The sequence below is a fragment of the Myotis daubentonii genome, chromosome 13, assembly GCF_963259705.1.
Source record: "Myotis daubentonii chromosome 13, mMyoDau2.1, whole genome shotgun sequence".
Lineage (NCBI taxonomy): Eukaryota > Metazoa > Chordata > Mammalia > Chiroptera > Vespertilionidae > Myotis > Myotis daubentonii.
Window position 1 is genome coordinate 47,084,380 of NC_081852.1, and position 15,972 is coordinate 47,100,351.

At 54.5% G+C, this 15,972-nt stretch overlaps 2 protein-coding genes and 1 long non-coding RNA gene across 19 annotated transcripts in view; 2 read left to right on the plus strand and 1 right to left on the minus strand.

Annotated features, from left to right (window-relative positions):
• The window catches only part of GBF1 (golgi brefeldin A resistant guanine nucleotide exchange factor 1), a 127,759-nt gene extending 124,939 nt beyond the window's left edge, over positions 1 to 2,820 (plus strand). For all 13 annotated transcript variants that reach the window (XM_059661223.1, XM_059661212.1, XM_059661211.1 and 10 more), the window contains 5 exons: positions 426 to 527; positions 801 to 914; positions 1,062 to 1,242; positions 1,379 to 1,507; positions 1,990 to 2,820. In XM_059661223.1, coding sequence (XP_059517206.1) covers positions 426 to 527; positions 801 to 914; positions 1,062 to 1,242; positions 1,379 to 1,507; positions 1,990 to 2,270 — 807 coding nt within the window. In that variant the 3' untranslated portion in view covers positions 2,271 to 2,820. The remainder of the gene's footprint in view (positions 1 to 425; positions 528 to 800; positions 915 to 1,061; positions 1,243 to 1,378; positions 1,508 to 1,989) is intronic.
• LOC132214278 (uncharacterized) lies at positions 56 to 8,810 on the minus strand. 3 transcript variants are annotated; one of them, XR_009448252.1, is made up of 4 exons: positions 8,253 to 8,810; positions 7,026 to 7,129; positions 3,819 to 3,969; positions 56 to 3,325 (listed from the first exon to the last, which is right to left on the minus strand). It is a non-coding gene; the product is annotated as an uncharacterized LOC132214278 (long non-coding RNA). The 3 variants fall into 3 exon arrangements; XR_009448251.1 differs by lacking the exon at positions 7,026 to 7,129; XR_009448250.1 differs by lacking the exon at positions 8,253 to 8,810 and having other exon boundaries at positions 7,026 to 7,505.
• Positions 7,770 to 15,562, plus strand: NFKB2 (nuclear factor kappa B subunit 2). 3 transcript variants are annotated; one of them, XM_059661227.1, is made up of 23 exons: positions 7,770 to 7,876; positions 9,108 to 9,200; positions 9,468 to 9,549; positions 9,881 to 9,921; positions 10,196 to 10,294; positions 10,374 to 10,525; positions 10,761 to 10,867; positions 10,954 to 11,112; positions 11,401 to 11,505; positions 11,634 to 11,719; positions 11,801 to 11,939; positions 12,162 to 12,287; positions 12,415 to 12,624; positions 12,705 to 12,846; positions 13,230 to 13,344; positions 13,437 to 13,650; positions 13,790 to 13,959; positions 14,061 to 14,163; positions 14,279 to 14,430; positions 14,559 to 14,628; positions 14,797 to 14,969; positions 15,107 to 15,218; positions 15,316 to 15,562. In XM_059661227.1, exons 2-23 carry the CDS (start codon positions 9,180 to 9,182, stop codon positions 15,435 to 15,437), a joined length of 2,700 nt encoding a protein of 899 aa, XP_059517210.1. In that variant the 5' UTR covers positions 7,770 to 7,876; positions 9,108 to 9,179; the 3' UTR covers positions 15,438 to 15,562. The 3 variants fall into 3 exon arrangements, with proteins under 3 accessions (XP_059517210.1, XP_059517211.1, XP_059517209.1); XM_059661226.1 differs by lacking the exon at positions 7,770 to 7,876 and having other exon boundaries at positions 8,882 to 9,200; XM_059661228.1 differs by lacking the exons at positions 7,770 to 7,876; positions 12,162 to 12,287 and having other exon boundaries at positions 8,881 to 9,200.
• Positions 15,563 to 15,972: the final 410 nt, after the last annotated feature.

Below are 15,972 nucleotides of genomic sequence, written 5' to 3' on the forward strand. Positions count from 1 at the left end.
GACTTCCCTCTCGTCTTTTTTTTTTTTTTTTTAATGTTTTTATTGGTTTTTAGAGAGAGGGGAAGGGAGAGGGATAGAAAGATAGAAACATCGATCAGCTGCCTCCTACACACACTCCTCCTGGGGATCAAGCCCACACCCTGGGCATGTGCCCTAACTGGGAATCAAACTGGCAACCTCTTGGTTCCTGGATTGATGCTCAGCCGCTGAGCCACACCAGCCAGGCAGACTTCCCTCTAGTCTTAAGGTAAAGTTCAAATCCTTAAGATAAGGAGAACAAGGCAGCCTGAAGAGCCCAATGTCAATCCTCAGTCTGCATCAGACCTTCCCCTTCTGCTCAATACTCATCCACCCCAGCCCCTGGCTTCCTTGGGACAAGGCTGCCCACTGACCTTGCTAGGAGATGTTGGCTGTTTACCTACCAGGTGCTGTTTCCTCTACTGACCAAGCTCTTGGAGAACATCAGCCCTGCAGATGTGGGTGGGATGGAAGAGACCCGGATGAGGGCTTCCACACTGCTCTCTAAGGTATTGCTCCCACTCTCACCCACCCACTCTCCTGCCTCTTCACAAGGAGGGAAGCCAAGGCTTCTGGTAGGACCTAGAGATGCAATGTAGGTGCTCAGGACCCAAGCTATGGAGACTCAGTGGGACTTAGGGACCTGGGACATTTCTGGAATTCAGAGGCATTTCTAACCTAAGATTCCCATGCAAGATAGGACAGGCTTGCCTCCCAGCCTTGGAGAAGGGTATAGAAGGCCCCTACCCTACTCTCGGCTGAAAGGGGCTGGCGGGCCATAGGTCTTCCTGCAGCACCTGTCTCCACTGCTGTCACTCTCTACCTTTGCGGCCCTCTGGCTGACCATCTTGGACTTCATGGACAAGTACATGCATGCAGGCTCCAGTGACTTACTGGTATGTTCTACCTCAGCCTGACTCCTGCTGCCTGCTTCCTCTCCCACCTGCTGGGAAGACTTACTGTTTCCCCCCTTGGTGGCTTCCTCCTTACCATATTCTCCCATGCCCTCTTTTCTATTCTCATGGTCCCACTGCCACCTGTAGTCAGAGGCCATCCCTGAGTCTCTGAAGAACATGCTTCTGGTGATGGACACAGCGGAGATTTTCCACAGTGCAGATGCCCGAGGAGGCAGCCCCTCAGCCCTCTGGGAGATTACCTGGGAGCGCATCGACTGTTTTCTGCCCCACCTACGAGATGAGCTCTTCAAGCAGACTGTCATGCAGGGTAGGGGGCTCAGCCCAACTTCATCAGAAAGTCTGGAGCTCAGTAGTTCTCTGTGCTGTAGGTGGGTGGGAAGACTGGTGGGTAGTCAGGGCATGAAATTCTAAGAGCTGCCATCTGGATTCTTTGTCCACCTCAGACCCCATGCCTATGGAGCCTCATGCCCAAAAACCTCTACCTTCAGCCCACCTGACACCTACTGCTGGGGACACCAGAACACCTGGCCATCCACTTCTCCCAGAGATGCCCTCTGAATTGGGAGCCTGTGGTGAGTCCCTCTGGGCCAGCCTGCTGGGTGTTGAGCAGGAAAGAGGAGGCCTAAGAGCAGGCCCAGGGTAGCTTGAGATTGCTGCTAAGCATGGGCTGTGAGCCAGGGGTAGGGGAGACCCTGAGAATCCTGTTTGCCTGCTCTCCTATCAGAAATGGCAGGATCAAATAAGCTATAATAGAGCTAGCTGCTTGAGATTTTCAGGCTTGGGAAGAGAAAGCTGGGTCTGGGACTTGGAGAATATGCAAAGGTTGCCCTTCAGGGATTCTAATAAAGACCAGACCAAAATTAACCTAACTAGAAGTATAGCAAAGGAGGTAGAGGACAGAGATAAGGTAGCTGGGCAATGGAATGAGTTTCAGAGGGAGACTCCCAACTATTTAGCCTGGGAGGGGTCATTTTGCTCACAGGAATGGGGAGGAGCAAAGATGGGTATGAGGGAGTTTGACTGCAGCCACCTTTGACTTTGACTCTCACTATAGACTTTGAGAAGTCCGAGGGCCCCCGACCTGGCAACAGCAGCTCCCCTGGATCACCAGTGGCATCTAGCCCCAGCAGGCTGAGCCCTACCCCAGATGGGCCTCTGCCCCTGGCTCAGCCCCCACTGATCCTGCAGCCCTTGGCCTCCCCACTGCAGGTGGGTGTGCCACCCATGACTCTGCCCATCATCCTCAACCCTGCTCTCATTGAAGCCACCTCACCAGTGCCCCTCCTGGCCACACCTCGCCCCACAGACCCCATGCCCACCTCTGAGGTTAACTAAAATAGGCCCCTCAGAGATTAGGACCTGTCCCTGGTCCCCCTTCCAGCTGTCCCAGGGGCCACACTCTTCAGGCCCAACTCGAGCTGCTATCGCTGCTACTTGTATGGGGACCTAAAAAACAGAATTTTTCTAGCCCTTCCTGGGACCCACAGTCAGGCTGCAGGACCTTCCTCCTCTGCTCTCCATTCTTGGGGGTCCAACCTGGGAGCACACTCAGGTATCACCTGCAGCCTGGTAGCTCTGGGGAGGCATCACTGTGCCAGCCCTGCAGTGCCTGCCCTTGTGTCCCTCCTGCCCATGGTTAGGCATTGAGAGCCAACCTAACCACTCTGCACTTTGTTTCCCTCTCCCATCCCCACTCCCATCAGCCCTGGGCCACCTCCTTCAGTTCTTCCTCTTTTATTAATTTGTTGGTGAGTTTGGAGAGCTGATTGGCATTGAGGGTGGGCAGATGGCGCTGGACAGGGGGACTGCCCATAGGAACATGTACATATGGAAAAACGACAACAATGGACTTTTTATGATGTAATAAATGTCTTAGTACCATTAATGCCTTTCCCTCTGGTTTCCTTCTTGAACTTGTGGGCACCATGTTCTTAGAATACCCAGGGCTTAGACCAGGGGTGGGCAAACTTTTTGACTCGAGGGCCACAATGGGTTCTTAAACTGGACCGGAGGGCCGGAACAAAAGTATGGATGGAGTGTTTGTGTGAACTAATATAAATTCAAAGTAAACATCATTACATAAAAGGGTATGGTCTTTTTTTTTTTTTTTTTTTAGTTTTATTCATTTCAAACAGGCCGGATCCAGCCCGCGGGCCGTAGTTTGCCCACGGCTGGCTTAGACCTTGCATGAACAGAAGTGACACTGAACCTACCAACAGTCTGGTCCATGTGGCCACAGGCCAAAAGCCAGCCAGATGGCAGGACTGAGGTCAGGATTCCTTTTCCGCTGCCCGATGACCACCATCAGCACAGCAGTGTACCTTTGCCAGCAGGGATGTGCCAGGGGTTTGGGCAGTTGTCCTCTTCCCTAACTGCTCCAAGGAAGACACCTGAGATAACATAGACTGAGGTCAAAGGGAAACCAGAGCTGAGCTGTAGTTATTCAGAAGTTTTCCTTCTAATGTGCCTCATGGTCCAGGAGCAAAAGGAGCCTATGGGCATATGAGGGGGCCATCTTGCCCATAGCTGTGATCATGTGTATGTGGGCACAGGGACATTCATTTTGCTCCAAAATTGAGGAGGGACCATTTCTTCCACCCCACAGCCTCCATCCATCCCAATCACTGAAGCATGATTGGAGAACCCCTCCTCCTTCCCTTTCCATCAGGGTAAGACAGGTGGGAGTGTGAATGAGGCAGGCTGTGTAGCCCCTGCAAAGCTTAGGTACTATGGGCAGGATGCAGAATACTATGTATTAAGCTTTCCCAAGTGAAGCATCTACATCATCATGGTTTCCTCCTCCATAATGGTCCCTCCCCCTCTGGGAGTGGTACCCTACTGAACTACCAGCTGACCCCCTCAGAAAGAGTTAGGGACACTCACCCTCTTCATTTGGGCCCAGCTGGCTATGTGATCATTTAGCATCTGGGGCTTCCCTTTGCTCAGCACCACCAGGTAGATGTTCCTGGGCGTCTGAACCTCTGTAAGTGCCTCCCTTGGGTATAGAAGGGGGTGCCTTGGAAATGGGATTAGCCTGATGTGGAAAATACTAACATGAGACCTGAAACTCCTATACTAGTTTCTACCTCTTCCCTTCCTTCTTCCCCAAGTAGTCCAGACTATCCTTGGTTTCCCACCCTGCCCATGGGAAAATTAGGAGTATGGCTGCACTTTTCTGTATGAGTGCAGAAAAACCAGGATCTACAGCCAGGTAGACACTAAGGCTCTTGGCTTGGTAACAGTTATGATGTCTCTGTTCTACCATCTGAGCCCTACCCACAAGCTCTGCCTTTAGAAGCTTGCATGAGTTTTGGGGGGGAGTCAAAAGTTATACATGAATTTTTGACTATGGGGGTGTCAGTACCCCTAACTGTACAGAATTAGTACCAATGGGTGCACACACACACACACACACACACACACACCAAAAAATCCTAGAAACAACAGAAAATGCAGCTATCCCAGCAGTTGGGTATTTACCTTTGCTTAGGGCTCACTGCTTTGGGAGATGAGTGGCCTTGAGAAGCAGAACCCCTCAGCCCTGGGCCTCAGTTGCGGAGAAGGAACTTTAGTTCAAGTGAACACCCCCTCCTTGAAATATTCTTCACTCAAGCTTCTGAGACACTATTTTCTTGGTTCTCCCCTATCTCATTGGCCATGCCTTTTTAATTTCCTTTGTTGGCTCCTCATCTCCAGCCTCTGAACATTACTAGTAGAATGCCCCAGAGCTTCTCAAGTCCTTTCTCTATACTCAGTCACTGGATAATGTTGTTCACTGTCAAGACTTTAAATACCATCCATTACACTATGTCCAACTACCCCTTTCATTTCCACTTGCATGCCTCACTGGCTTTCAAACATAACAAACTTAAAAGGAAAAACTCTTGATTACCCCCAGTCTCCACAAATCTGCTCCTCCCCCCAGTCTGCCCCATCACTAAAGGACAGCTCCATTCTTCTAGGTTCTTATGCCAAACTGACCCCTCTTTTCTCATATTCTACATCCAATTCCTCAGCCACCACTGGTCACCCTCCTGTTTTCTAGTTCCATGATCTTTATTCTCTCCACATTGAAACCAAATGGATCTTTTTAAAACCCATTTTCACTCCATTGCTTAAAACCTGGCTTTCCATCTCATTCAGAATAAATAAAAAGTTCTTTTTCCCACCTACCTAATTTTCTTACTATGCTTCAAATATGCCAAACACATTCATATCAGACCTGTACACTGCTAATCCCTGCACCTGGAATGTTCTTCCCCCAGATATCCATATAACTCAGCCCACTTTTTTCAAGTCACTTTTCAAATGTTATCAGAGAAGCCTTCCCCGCCTGCCACATATAAAACTTTTATCACTCTTTGCCCCCTTACCTACTTTTTCTCCATAGCACTTATCACCCACCAACTGACATTTCTCCATTTGATTTTCACCTTCAAACAAGGACATTGTTTTCTAAAGTATGTCCTCACTATTTATTGGTGAATGAATAGAATGAGTTTATGGTGCCTCTGCTTTGGGCCAGGTCCTAGGGCTGCATACAAAAACAGAGATAGCCCGGACAGCATGGTTCAGTGGTTGAGTATTGACCTGTGAACCAGGAGATGATGATTCGATTCCCAGTTAGGGCACATGCCTGGGTTGTGGGCTCTATCTCCAGTGTGGGGCATGTAGGAGGCAGCCGATCAATTATTCTCTCTCATCATTGATGGGGTTTTTTTGTTTTTGATTTTTGTTTGTTTACAGTTTTTTAAATATATTTTTATCTTTTTTAAAAAATATATATTTTATTGATATTTTACAGAGAGGAAGGGAGAGGGATAGAGAGTCAGAAACATCGATGAGAGAGAAACATTGATCAGCTGCCTCCTGCACACTCCCTACTGGGTATGTATGTGCCCGCAAGCAAGGTACATGCCCCTGGCCGGCATCGAACCCGGGACCCTTGAGTCCGCAGGCCGACGCTCTATCCACTGAGCCAAACCAGATAGGGACATCATTGATATTTTTATCTATCTCTTCCTTCCTCTCTGAAATCGATGGAAATATATATTTTTAAAGTCACTTTAGAAACAAAAACAGAAATAACCATTAGGTTGGAAATTAATGGAACAAACAATGAAGAAGTTTCTTAAGCCCAGCTAGATGAGGCTATAGCAACTGACAATAAACCTTGAGTCAGTTAAAATTTCCAGGCCAACATTGTGAATTGTTGGAGTTGACTAATGGGAACATGGGGGTTTATTATACTATTTTCTGCACTCTATGTATTGTATGAATTTGTGGAGAAAGAGCTTTATCCTACAGTTAACAGACTGGCTTTGAATTCTTGCTCTGTCCTTTCTAGCTGTGTTACTTCGCCTATCTGAGACTTAATTTCTGCATAAGTAAAGTAAGGTAATATTTATCTTCTAAGGATGTTGGAAGGATGAACAAGAACTTATAGTAAAGTACCTTAATATAGTACCTGGCACATTCCACTTGTGGACAAGGTGAAGAGGAAGAGGAAGTAACAGGAAATAGCCCAAATCAAGAGCCATAATAGTCTTCCTTTATGCAGAACTAGTGCATACCTATAATTCCATTATTAAGAAGGTTAGGGGAGCCCTGGCTGGCTTGACTCAGTGGATAGAGCGTCTGCCTGCGGACTGAAGGGTGGCGGGTTTGATTCCGATCAAGGGCATATGCCTGGATTGTGGGCTTGATTCCCAATGGGGGTGTGCGGGAGGCAGCTGATCAGTGATTCTCTGTCATCGTTGATGTTTCTGTCTCTCTCTCCCTCTCTCCCTTCCTCTCTGAAATCTATTTAAAAAAAAAAAAAAAAAGGTTAGGGGAAAGTTGCAGAAAAGATCTGAAAAAAACAGCCTGTGTTCTCCTCTGAGCCCAAGGTAGGATGACTCCAGGAATGGAGGTACTCATGGCATTCCTAAAGAGTCTCTACTGAGCAGAGGTGTCCAGCCTCGGAGCTGCACTTTGTGAACTCCTGCACTGACCTTGCTGCCACTAGAAGTGTACAAGCGGACGTTGGGGACTATATAAAAAGCAATTTCCTGCATCGGAGGAAGTTTGAACTATTAAGATTGTGGATACCTTTTTAATTCTAATACCCAAGTCTCTGGGACGGATAAGCAAAGCGTTTCCAGGCGCGGCGCTCCTGAGTTCAGTCATGTCTGAAAGTCTGGCCCGCTGTGAACCTGCCATTTATAGAACACGTTTTAGGTCCGGAGAGGCTCTTCCAGGGGAGGAGTTAGAACCTGAGAGGATGGTTACGGATCTCCTTGCAATTCCAGAGAGGCCGCCAGATGGCGCCCTAGAACCGACTGCAAGATCAACTTCCTTCCCCTAACTCTTCCCGGCAGCGGGGCCCCTCTCTGGGCGGGGGACCAGAGGGTTGGGGCCCTTCAGCTTCCCCCTGGGGTTCCCCAGCCAAGCGTTAGGCACAGCAAAAGCCGAGTACAGCGCTGCCAGCTGTTTGAGGCAGGCCTGCGTGAGTGAGGAGACCGGAGTCGGGACCCTTGGCCGGGGGATGGCGCTAGTTCCCCGAATCCTGCCTCTGGCTGATATCCCCTACCCCGCCACCACGCCCGCCACACACACGCCCACCTCCCCCCGCCTCCCGCCAGCCCCCCCACCCCCTGCCGCGGCTAGAGACAGCGCCTAGCTGACCACCATCCCCACTCCCCTCTCCCCGCGCGGCGCGAGTATTTCCCCGGTAAGGGGCACGCTAGAGTCGCTCCTGATTGGCTGTAGGCATCGGAGTTAAACTTTTAGCCAATGAAAAAGGGCATAGGGCGTGACGCACGGCAACGTCACGGGAATTCCCCCCTCCCGGGGGCGGAAAAGGGGCTTTCCCCGCTGGAGCCCTGGGACTGGAGAGGTGTCGCGACCGGTCCGAGGTGGGTCGGGCCGGGAGAGGAGCGGGAACCGAAGCCGCCGCCGCGGTGAGTGGCCGGGTTCAGATCCCTGGGGGGCCGAGACACGGGAAGGGCGGGAGGAGGGCCCGTGACTGACGGAGCTCCAGGACTGGAAAGCGGCATTTGCACACACACGCAGAGCACGCACACGTACCAGACACCCGGATACACACATCGGCATCCTTGTACAAAGACACGCGACCCGTACCTATGCCGGCGAGTGCACAGCATCGTCCGTGTGCTCAGCTTCGCACACACGTACACATGCAAACATACTCACCCGTTCTCAGGTGCCTGGACCCATACCCTTCACGCACAAACTCAAAGATATGTCCACCGGTGCCCTTACATACCAAGACAAGCTCAGACATGTGTCCACCCTGAGAAGTTTAAGGTCGCTCACCTGTTGCACGCACGCCAGCACATGGGCTGAAATAACACTTGTATACCTGTGATGGAGACACACACCTCACACAGGGCCATGGGACTGGAGCAGGGGCATGAGCACCCATAACAAGTGCGGCGTGGGAGTTAACCGCTGCCGAGATGTTTCGGGGAGAGGGCCCATCCCAAAGAGGAGACAGCTTTCCTCCCTCCCCCCACACCCAAGAGACCGTTCCTGGGGCAGAACCCCGGAGCCCCCCACTGGGAAGAGCCCCCGCCTACAGGCCTTCGGGGAGGAGGCCTTCCTACAGCAGGAATGTCCCCCCAAAAGCCCCCGGGTGAATCAGCCGTGGCCTCCCTTTGGGTAGAAAATCCCAAGGTTGCTCCAGCGTGGGGGAGGCGAAGGGGGCGGGAGGCGGGCCTCCTCCCCCGTCTAGGAGCCTCTCCAGGACTTGAAAGACCCAGTAGTCCCCGGCACCTGCCCTGGAGAGAGGAGGGGAGCCTAGCCCCACGGGGACTTCCCTGGGTCTGGTTGCCCCTCTCCCTGCAGAGGCTGCAGGCATCCAAAGGCTGGTGCCGATCAGGCGCCCCGCCCGCACCGGGGGCGTGGTCAGTGCGTCATTTCCAGTCCCGCCCCCTCCGGCCCCGCCTCCCCCTGGTATTTTCGGGACTTTCCTAAGCTGTTCTAACTTTCCTGCCCCTTACCCGGCCTAGCCCAGCCCAGCTCCCGATTCGCCCTCCACCGGATCTCCCCCGCCACACCCGGACGGGTGGCTGGAGGAGATCCGACCCTCCCCCTAATCTGGGACCCCCTCTCCCCGCACTCGGGTCCCGATCTGTCTCTCACTCCCCCCGCCACTCCTCCTAACCTAAGGCGGGCGCCTGAAACTCTGGGAAACAGAATCCGGCCGGAGCCACCAGACAGAACCGGGCCTAGCCCAGAGACATGGAGAGCTGCTACGACCCAGTGAGTCACTCCGCCCGGCCCCAAAGCCGGCCGGCTGCCCCCGTTTGTCTATCGGTCGGCCTGTGTTCCTTCCGCTCCCTTACACCTGTAATGCCTCAGATTATTTCAGCCTGCCTGTTAGCCTGTCTGCAAACTGCTTCCAATGGGAGCTCTTTTATGGACATGAGAAGGAGAGGGAGTGATTACTGAGGGTTTAGAGAGCTGGGAGGTGGAGGGCCCTGGGGGTGGCTCAGGATCAGCTGCCACCCCAGTCTGTCTTCAAACCAGGGTCTGGATGGCATCATTGAATATGATGATTTCAAGTTCAACCCTTCCATTATGGAGCCCAAGGAGCCTGCCCCAGAGACAGGTAAGTCTTTTAACCTCCCCTTGTCTTAGCAGTGGTTCTCAACCTTCTGACCCTTTAAATACAGTTCCTCATATTGTGACCCAACCATAAAATTATTTTCGTTGCTACTTCATAACTGTAATGTTGCTACTGTTATGAATCGTCATGTAAATATCTGATATTCAGGATGGTCTTAGGCGACCCCTGTGAAAGGGTTGTTCGGCCACCAAAGGGGTAGCGACCCACAGGTTGAGAACCTCTGTCTTAGAGAGAGGGAGGGGGCGGGAGGAGCGCCTTCTGCCTTGGGGATGAACTCAGAGATCCTGGATCAGCAAGGCCCCTCTGTCCCCAGCTGATGGCCCCTACCTGGTGATCGTGGAACAGCCTAAGCAGGTAAGTGAATGGAAGGGATGGTAGGGGATGGCTTCAGCTTTGGGGGCAAATGGGGTAGTTGTAGCTGGGTGGTCTTGGGGAGGGTCACTGACCACAAAAGCCACTTAGGGTTGGGATGGTTGGCTGCTGCTGATCACAGTGGTGTGGTTGTGATTCCGGCAGACACTACCAGTCATTATGGTCACTGCTGGCAGGGGGTATGTCTGGCTCTGGGGGGGGGGGGGGGGTAGGGGTCCTCCCTGGTCACAATGTCACTCTATCCTGGGACCTTCAGCGAGGCTTCCGATTTCGATATGGCTGTGAAGGCCCCTCCCATGGAGGGCTGCCAGGTGCCTCCAGTGAGAAGGGCCGGAAGACTTATCCCACTGTCAAGGTGAGCAAGGATGGTGCTTGAGGGTGGGCTAGTGGACAGTGTATCCAGGGGTATTGCTGACAGCCCTCAACCCTCACAGATCTGTAACTACGAGGGACCAGCCAAGATCGAGGTGGACCTGGTTACACACAGTGACCCGCCTCGTGCCCATGCCCACAGCCTGGTGGGCAAGCAATGCTCAGAACTGGGGGTCTGCGCTGTGTCTGTGGGGCCCAAGGACATGACTGCCCAGTAGGTGTCCCCTACTCCTGGCCCCTACTGGCATGCCCCCTCATTACCTGCCCGTCCTAGGCCCCAGCCCATCTCTAGGGAGAGACTTGGGTTGGCCCCAGAACCCAAGGTCACAAGTAAAAACCAGAAAAGCTCCCTAGAGGAAGTAAGGCTAGGCTGAGCCCTGGCAGTGGGGTGGGTGGCTCAGGAGGAAAGAACTACCTGCAATACCTCTGTCTCTCCTTCCCCGACTCAGATTTAACAACCTGGGTGTCCTGCATGTGACCAAGAAGAACATGATGGAGATTATGATACAAAAACTTCAAAGGCAGAGACTCCGCTCCAGGCCCCAGGGCCTTACGGGTAGGCTGGGCGGGAGTCCTGGGAGGTGGTCATGAAAGGAGGAGAGAAAGGGGAGGAGTCCAGCCGTCACATTGTGCCCACTGCAGAGGCCGAGCGGCGGGAGCTGGAGCAGGAGGCCAAGGAGCTGAAGAAGGTGATGGATCTGAGCATTGTGCGACTGCGCTTCTCCGCCTTCCTGCGAGCCAGCGATGGCTCCTTCTCACTGCCCCTAAAGCCTGTCATCTCCCAGCCCATCCACGACAGTAGTGAGTATCTTGACTACCTGGGGTGCAAGACCTGGTGTCAGAGAGAGCCATGAGGCATCCTCAAGCTGTGGAGTCAGACAGGCCTGGGTTTGAACTTGGCCCTGCCACGTATGACTAAATGATCTTGAGCAAGTCATCCCCCCTCTGAGTATGGTTTCTGTCTTGGGTAAATGCAGATACTAGTGGTTCCTCTTGGGGTTGTTCAGATAATGATGCAAAGCACTTGGCTCCACAAATGGGGCCATAACTTTTACATCATCTCAAGTAATTGCTATCCCACCCCCATAGAGTCTCCTGGGGCCTCAAATCTGAAGATTTCTCGAATGGACAAGACAGCTGGCTCCGTGCGGGGTGGAGATGAGGTTTATCTGCTTTGTGACAAGGTGCAGAAAGGTGAGGCTGGAGCCCATGCTGGGAACTAAGGATGCTGGGTGTCAAGATTGGGGGCAAGGGCAACTTCAGGAAAAATGGCCCTGAAGGTTCCAGTAGGAGCTGTGGCCAAGCTTCAATCTTCCCTGTAGATGACATTGAGGTCCGGTTCTACGAAGATGATGAGAATGGATGGCAGGCCTTTGGGGACTTCTCTCCCACAGATGTTCACAAACAGGTACCCCAGGGACCCTGGCCAGGGGTGGGGGCCCATCTAGGCCAAGGCCTCAATGCCACCGTCTGTCTTCCTTTGGCCCAGTATGCCATTGTGTTCCGGACGCCTCCCTATCACAAGATGAAGATTGAGCGACCGGTAACTGTGTTCCTGCAACTGAAACGCAAGCGTGGCGGAGATGTCTCTGACTCCAAACAGTTCACCTATTACCCTCTGGTGGAAGGTGAAGCAGGGCTGGAGATCCCAAGGGGGCTGGAGGGCTGGGACTGGGCTGGAAAGTCCCAAGAACTAGATCAGGGTGCCCGTGAGTCAAGTTAGGAGTGGGGAGGCCCCAGAAAGAGGTGGTCCTAAGAGGGCTTTGGCGGGGAGGGTCATTACCAACCTTGGGAGGAGGCTCTTGAGTGGCCCATGAGTTGGGGCTCTAACACCACATTTCCCTCTGCAGACAAGGAGGAGGTGCAGCGGAAGCGGAGGAAAGCCTTGCCCACCTTCTCCCAGCCTTTTGGGGGTGGCTCCCACATGGGTGGAGGCTCTGGGGGCTCGGCAGGGGGTTATGGAGGAGCCGGAGGAGGTGAGGGGTGCTGGTGGCATGAAGGGCGGTGGAGGGGCGAGGGGTAAAGGGGAGAGAAGTTGTGGGGGAGGTAATCTGGGAGCGTTCAGGCTGGTGCCTCCTCTCCACAGACTGCTTGTATTCACAGGTGGCAGCCTCGGCTTTTTCTCTTCCTCCTTGGCCTACAGTCCCTACCAGTCCGGTGCCGCCCCAATGGGCTGCTACCCGGGAGGCGGGGGCGGGGCGCAGATGGCCGACGCGGCACCTAGCGGGGATGCTCGGGAGGGAGCAGCAGAACCGAGCGCGCCCCCCGAGGACACCCACCGCAAACCGCAAGCTCAGGAGCTGCTGCAGCGAGGTATAGCCCCCGGAATTCGGGGGGTCGGAGCGCTGGGGGTGGGGGACCTAGCCCGCGCCCACGCCCCCTGTCGCCCTCAGCCCGGGAGTACAACGAGCGCCTGTTCAGCCTGGCGCAGCGCAGCGCCCAAGCCCTGCTGGACTACGGCGTCACCGCCGACGCGCGCGCGCTGCTGGCGGGACAGCGCCACCTGCTGACCGCGCAAGACGAGAACGGAGACACGTAGGTTGGGGCGGGGCGGGGGGCGGGCGCGGTGAGGAGATGGGCTCCAGGGTCCGGGATCGGGATTCGGCGTCCCGTGGAAGGTCGTGGGGTGCTCTGGAGTTGAACAGACCCGCTTGCAAGTCGGGCTCGTTGTGTACTAGTTCTGTTCAAGATGCTTAATCTCTCTATACTGTACTTCAGTTTTGTCAACTGTTAAAGGTATTTATCGACCTCAAAAGGTGCTCAGGAAGGATTCAGTTCAGGTGCTGCATTGCCCTTAGAGACATCTGGGCTCCACAGGCCCCAGCAAGGCAGGCCGTGGAGGCTGTGGGGTTTTGAGGGTAGAGGATGCTCCAACTGCCTGGGCTTGCTAAACCGAAGTCTCGATCCCCAACCCCCAGGCCGCTGCACCTGGCCATTATCCACGGGCAGACCGGTGTCATCGAGCAGATAGCCCATGTCCTCTATCATGCTCGGCACCTCGGTGTGGTCAACATCACCAACCACCTGCACCAGGTGAGGGGCACCTACTGATGGGAGGCTAAGAGTTGGAAAGCAAGTGGGTCTAGGCCAGGGGCGGGCCTGGCTCACTCTGCCTGTGTCCCCAGACACCCTTGCACCTGGCGGTGATCACCGGGCAGACCAACGTGGTGAGCTTCCTGCTGCAGGTGGGCGCAGACCCGACACTGCTTGATCGGCACGGAGACTCGGCGGTGCACCTGGCACTGAGGGCAGGTGCCAGTGCCCCTGACCTGCTGGGTGCGCTGCTGCGGAGCGGGGTTCCTGCCATGCCCCAACTGTTGCACATGCCAGACTTCGAGGGTGAGTCCTTCACCTCCTCTGGACCAGGGGCAAGGGTAGGGGTCAGGGAGGGTAACTGATGAGTGCCTAGAGTGGACATAAGGTGTAGAGATCAGCTTGTCGGAGCCACAGCTGCAGGCTGACTGTCCTATGTCCCTAGGGCTGTACCCAGTACACCTGGCAGTCCATGCCCGAAGCCCCGAGTGCCTGGATCTGCTGGTGGACAGCGGGGCTGAAGTGGAGGCTGCAGAGCGGCAGGGGGGCCGAACAGCTCTTCACCTGGCCACAGAGATGGAGGAGCTGGGGTTGGTCACCCACCTCGTCACCAAGGTAGGAATGAGGGCCATGGAGGGACCAAGGATGGTGAAGACGTAGGGAGAGGGAAAGCCAGTCATTGGTGCTGTACCCAACCACGCCCTTGCACTCCACAGCTCCATGCCAATGTGAATGCACGCACTTTTGCGGGAAACACACCCCTACACCTGGCAGCTGGACTGGGATCCCCAACACTCACCCGCCTCCTTCTAAAGGCTGGTCAGTCTCACCCTCAGGGCATATGAACAGGACTGGGAGGAGAAAAAGGGGTGCCTCCCATGCTCCCCACTTTGCAATCCTGAATGTGGGCTCCCATTGCACCTCCCTCTCCTAGGTGCTGACATCCATGCAGAGAACGAGGAGCCCCTGTGCCCACTGCCTTCGCCTCCCACCTCTGGTAGTGACTCAGATTCTGAGGAGCCTGAGAGGGACACCCCAAGCAGCTTCTGTGGCCACACACCTATTGACCTCACTCGCAGCACCAAGGTCAGGCCAGCCTGGGACGAGAAGTACCTGGGAACAGGGTGTCTGGGCTTAGGGATGGGGTTCAAAGTATCTGGTACCTGGCTCACCGCCTGGGATGGGAGTAGTGAAGGTCGAGGCTGTCTCTCCAGGTGAAGACCTTGCTGCTAAATGCTGCTCAGGACACCATGGCACTGCCCCTGGCCCCGCCCAGCCCCGCAGGTGAGATCTCTTCACTCATTCCTAGCCCTAGCCCCCTGCTCAAAGGGGTCCTTCTCCTGTAGATCTCTGAAGGGGTCTGCCTTGTCTATCCGATTGCCATGGGAGAAAAGTGGTGTCTGTGCCCATCTCTGGAGGTAACTGACACATTTGTGTGTCTGTCCCCCTCAGGGCCAGAGCTGCCACTCGAGGATACAGTCCTGCAGAACTTGGAGCATCTGCTAGATGGGCCAGGGGCTCAGGGCAGCTGGGCAGAGCTGGCAGAACGGCTGGGGCTGCGCAGTCTGGTGGACACGTATCGAAAGACAGCCTCGCCCAGCGGCAGCCTCCTTCGCAGTTACAAGGTCAGTCGGGCCTGTCCCCTGCTCCATGCCTGCTTCCTTACCCCAGCCTCAGATCCCAGGTGCTTCCTTGGCCCCAGGGCTCCTGAGCCCACATCCTAACTGTAACTGAGGTTCTCATACCTCTTCCTTCTCTCCAGCTGGCTGGTGGGGACTTAACAGGCCTCCTGCAAGCTCTGTCTGACATGGGCCTAGACGAGGGAGTGAGACTGCTAAGGGGTCCCGAGGCCCAAGACAAATTGCCCAGCACAGGTAAAAGGGTCAGACCTGGAAGATCATCTGGGCCTGGAGGGTGGGAGGCTAAGGCCTTAACTCCCCTCTCCCCTCCTTATGTCTACTTCCCCTGCAGAAGTGAAAGAGGACAGTGCATACGGAAGCCAATCAGTGGAGCAGGAGGCCGAGCAGCTAGGCCCATCCCCTGAGCCACCAGGAGGGCTCTGCCACGGGCACCCGCAGCCTCAGGTGCACTGAACTGCTGTCCATTTGCCTGCCCCCTTCCTGGGCCCCTCTGTACAGCATCCCCACCTATTCTAGTCCTTATTTAACACCCCATGCCCACCCCTCAGTTGGGGTAAATAAAGGATTCTTATGGGAAAGGGAGGGGGCCTGGCCCCATCCCTAAGTTATAGCCACCCTTGAGTGACATGTCCTACCCTGGCCCAAAGCTGGGCACTGGAGAGAAAAGAGGTCCAGCCAGCAAGTCCAGAGCAGTTTTAATGGGGGTGGAGGCTGTATAAAGGGCAGGGCCCACTGAAGGAGGGAAAGCAAGGCCATGCTGTCCCCAGCCTGTGCATAGGGGCCTGGGCATGGACACCCTTCCTCCACCTCTGGAAAGAGAGAAGATGAGCCCTCAGGAAGGAAGGAAAACCAGCTCGTCCCCAACTCCTGGTCTCTGTCTGAGCCAGGCCCCAGGATGGAGGAGGGTTGCTGGTGTCAGGGGTGGTCTCAGCAGAAAGCAAAACCTTTGCAGGCCTCCCCCCCCCTCAAAAAAAAAGCATCAAAAGTC

Excerpts from the sequence above, each read along its gene's own strand:
- NFKB2 (XM_059661227.1), top strand. The coding sequence starts at position 9,180 with ATGGAGAGCTGCTACGACCCA. Across the intron at positions 11,720-11,800 it reads CCACAGATGTTCACAAACAG|TATGCCATTGTGTTCCGGAC; the intron begins GTACCCCAGGGA and ends CCTTTGGCCCAG. Across the intron at positions 12,847-13,229 it reads CAAGACGAGAACGGAGACAC|GCCGCTGCACCTGGCCATTA; the intron begins GTAGGTTGGGGC and ends CCCAACCCCCAG.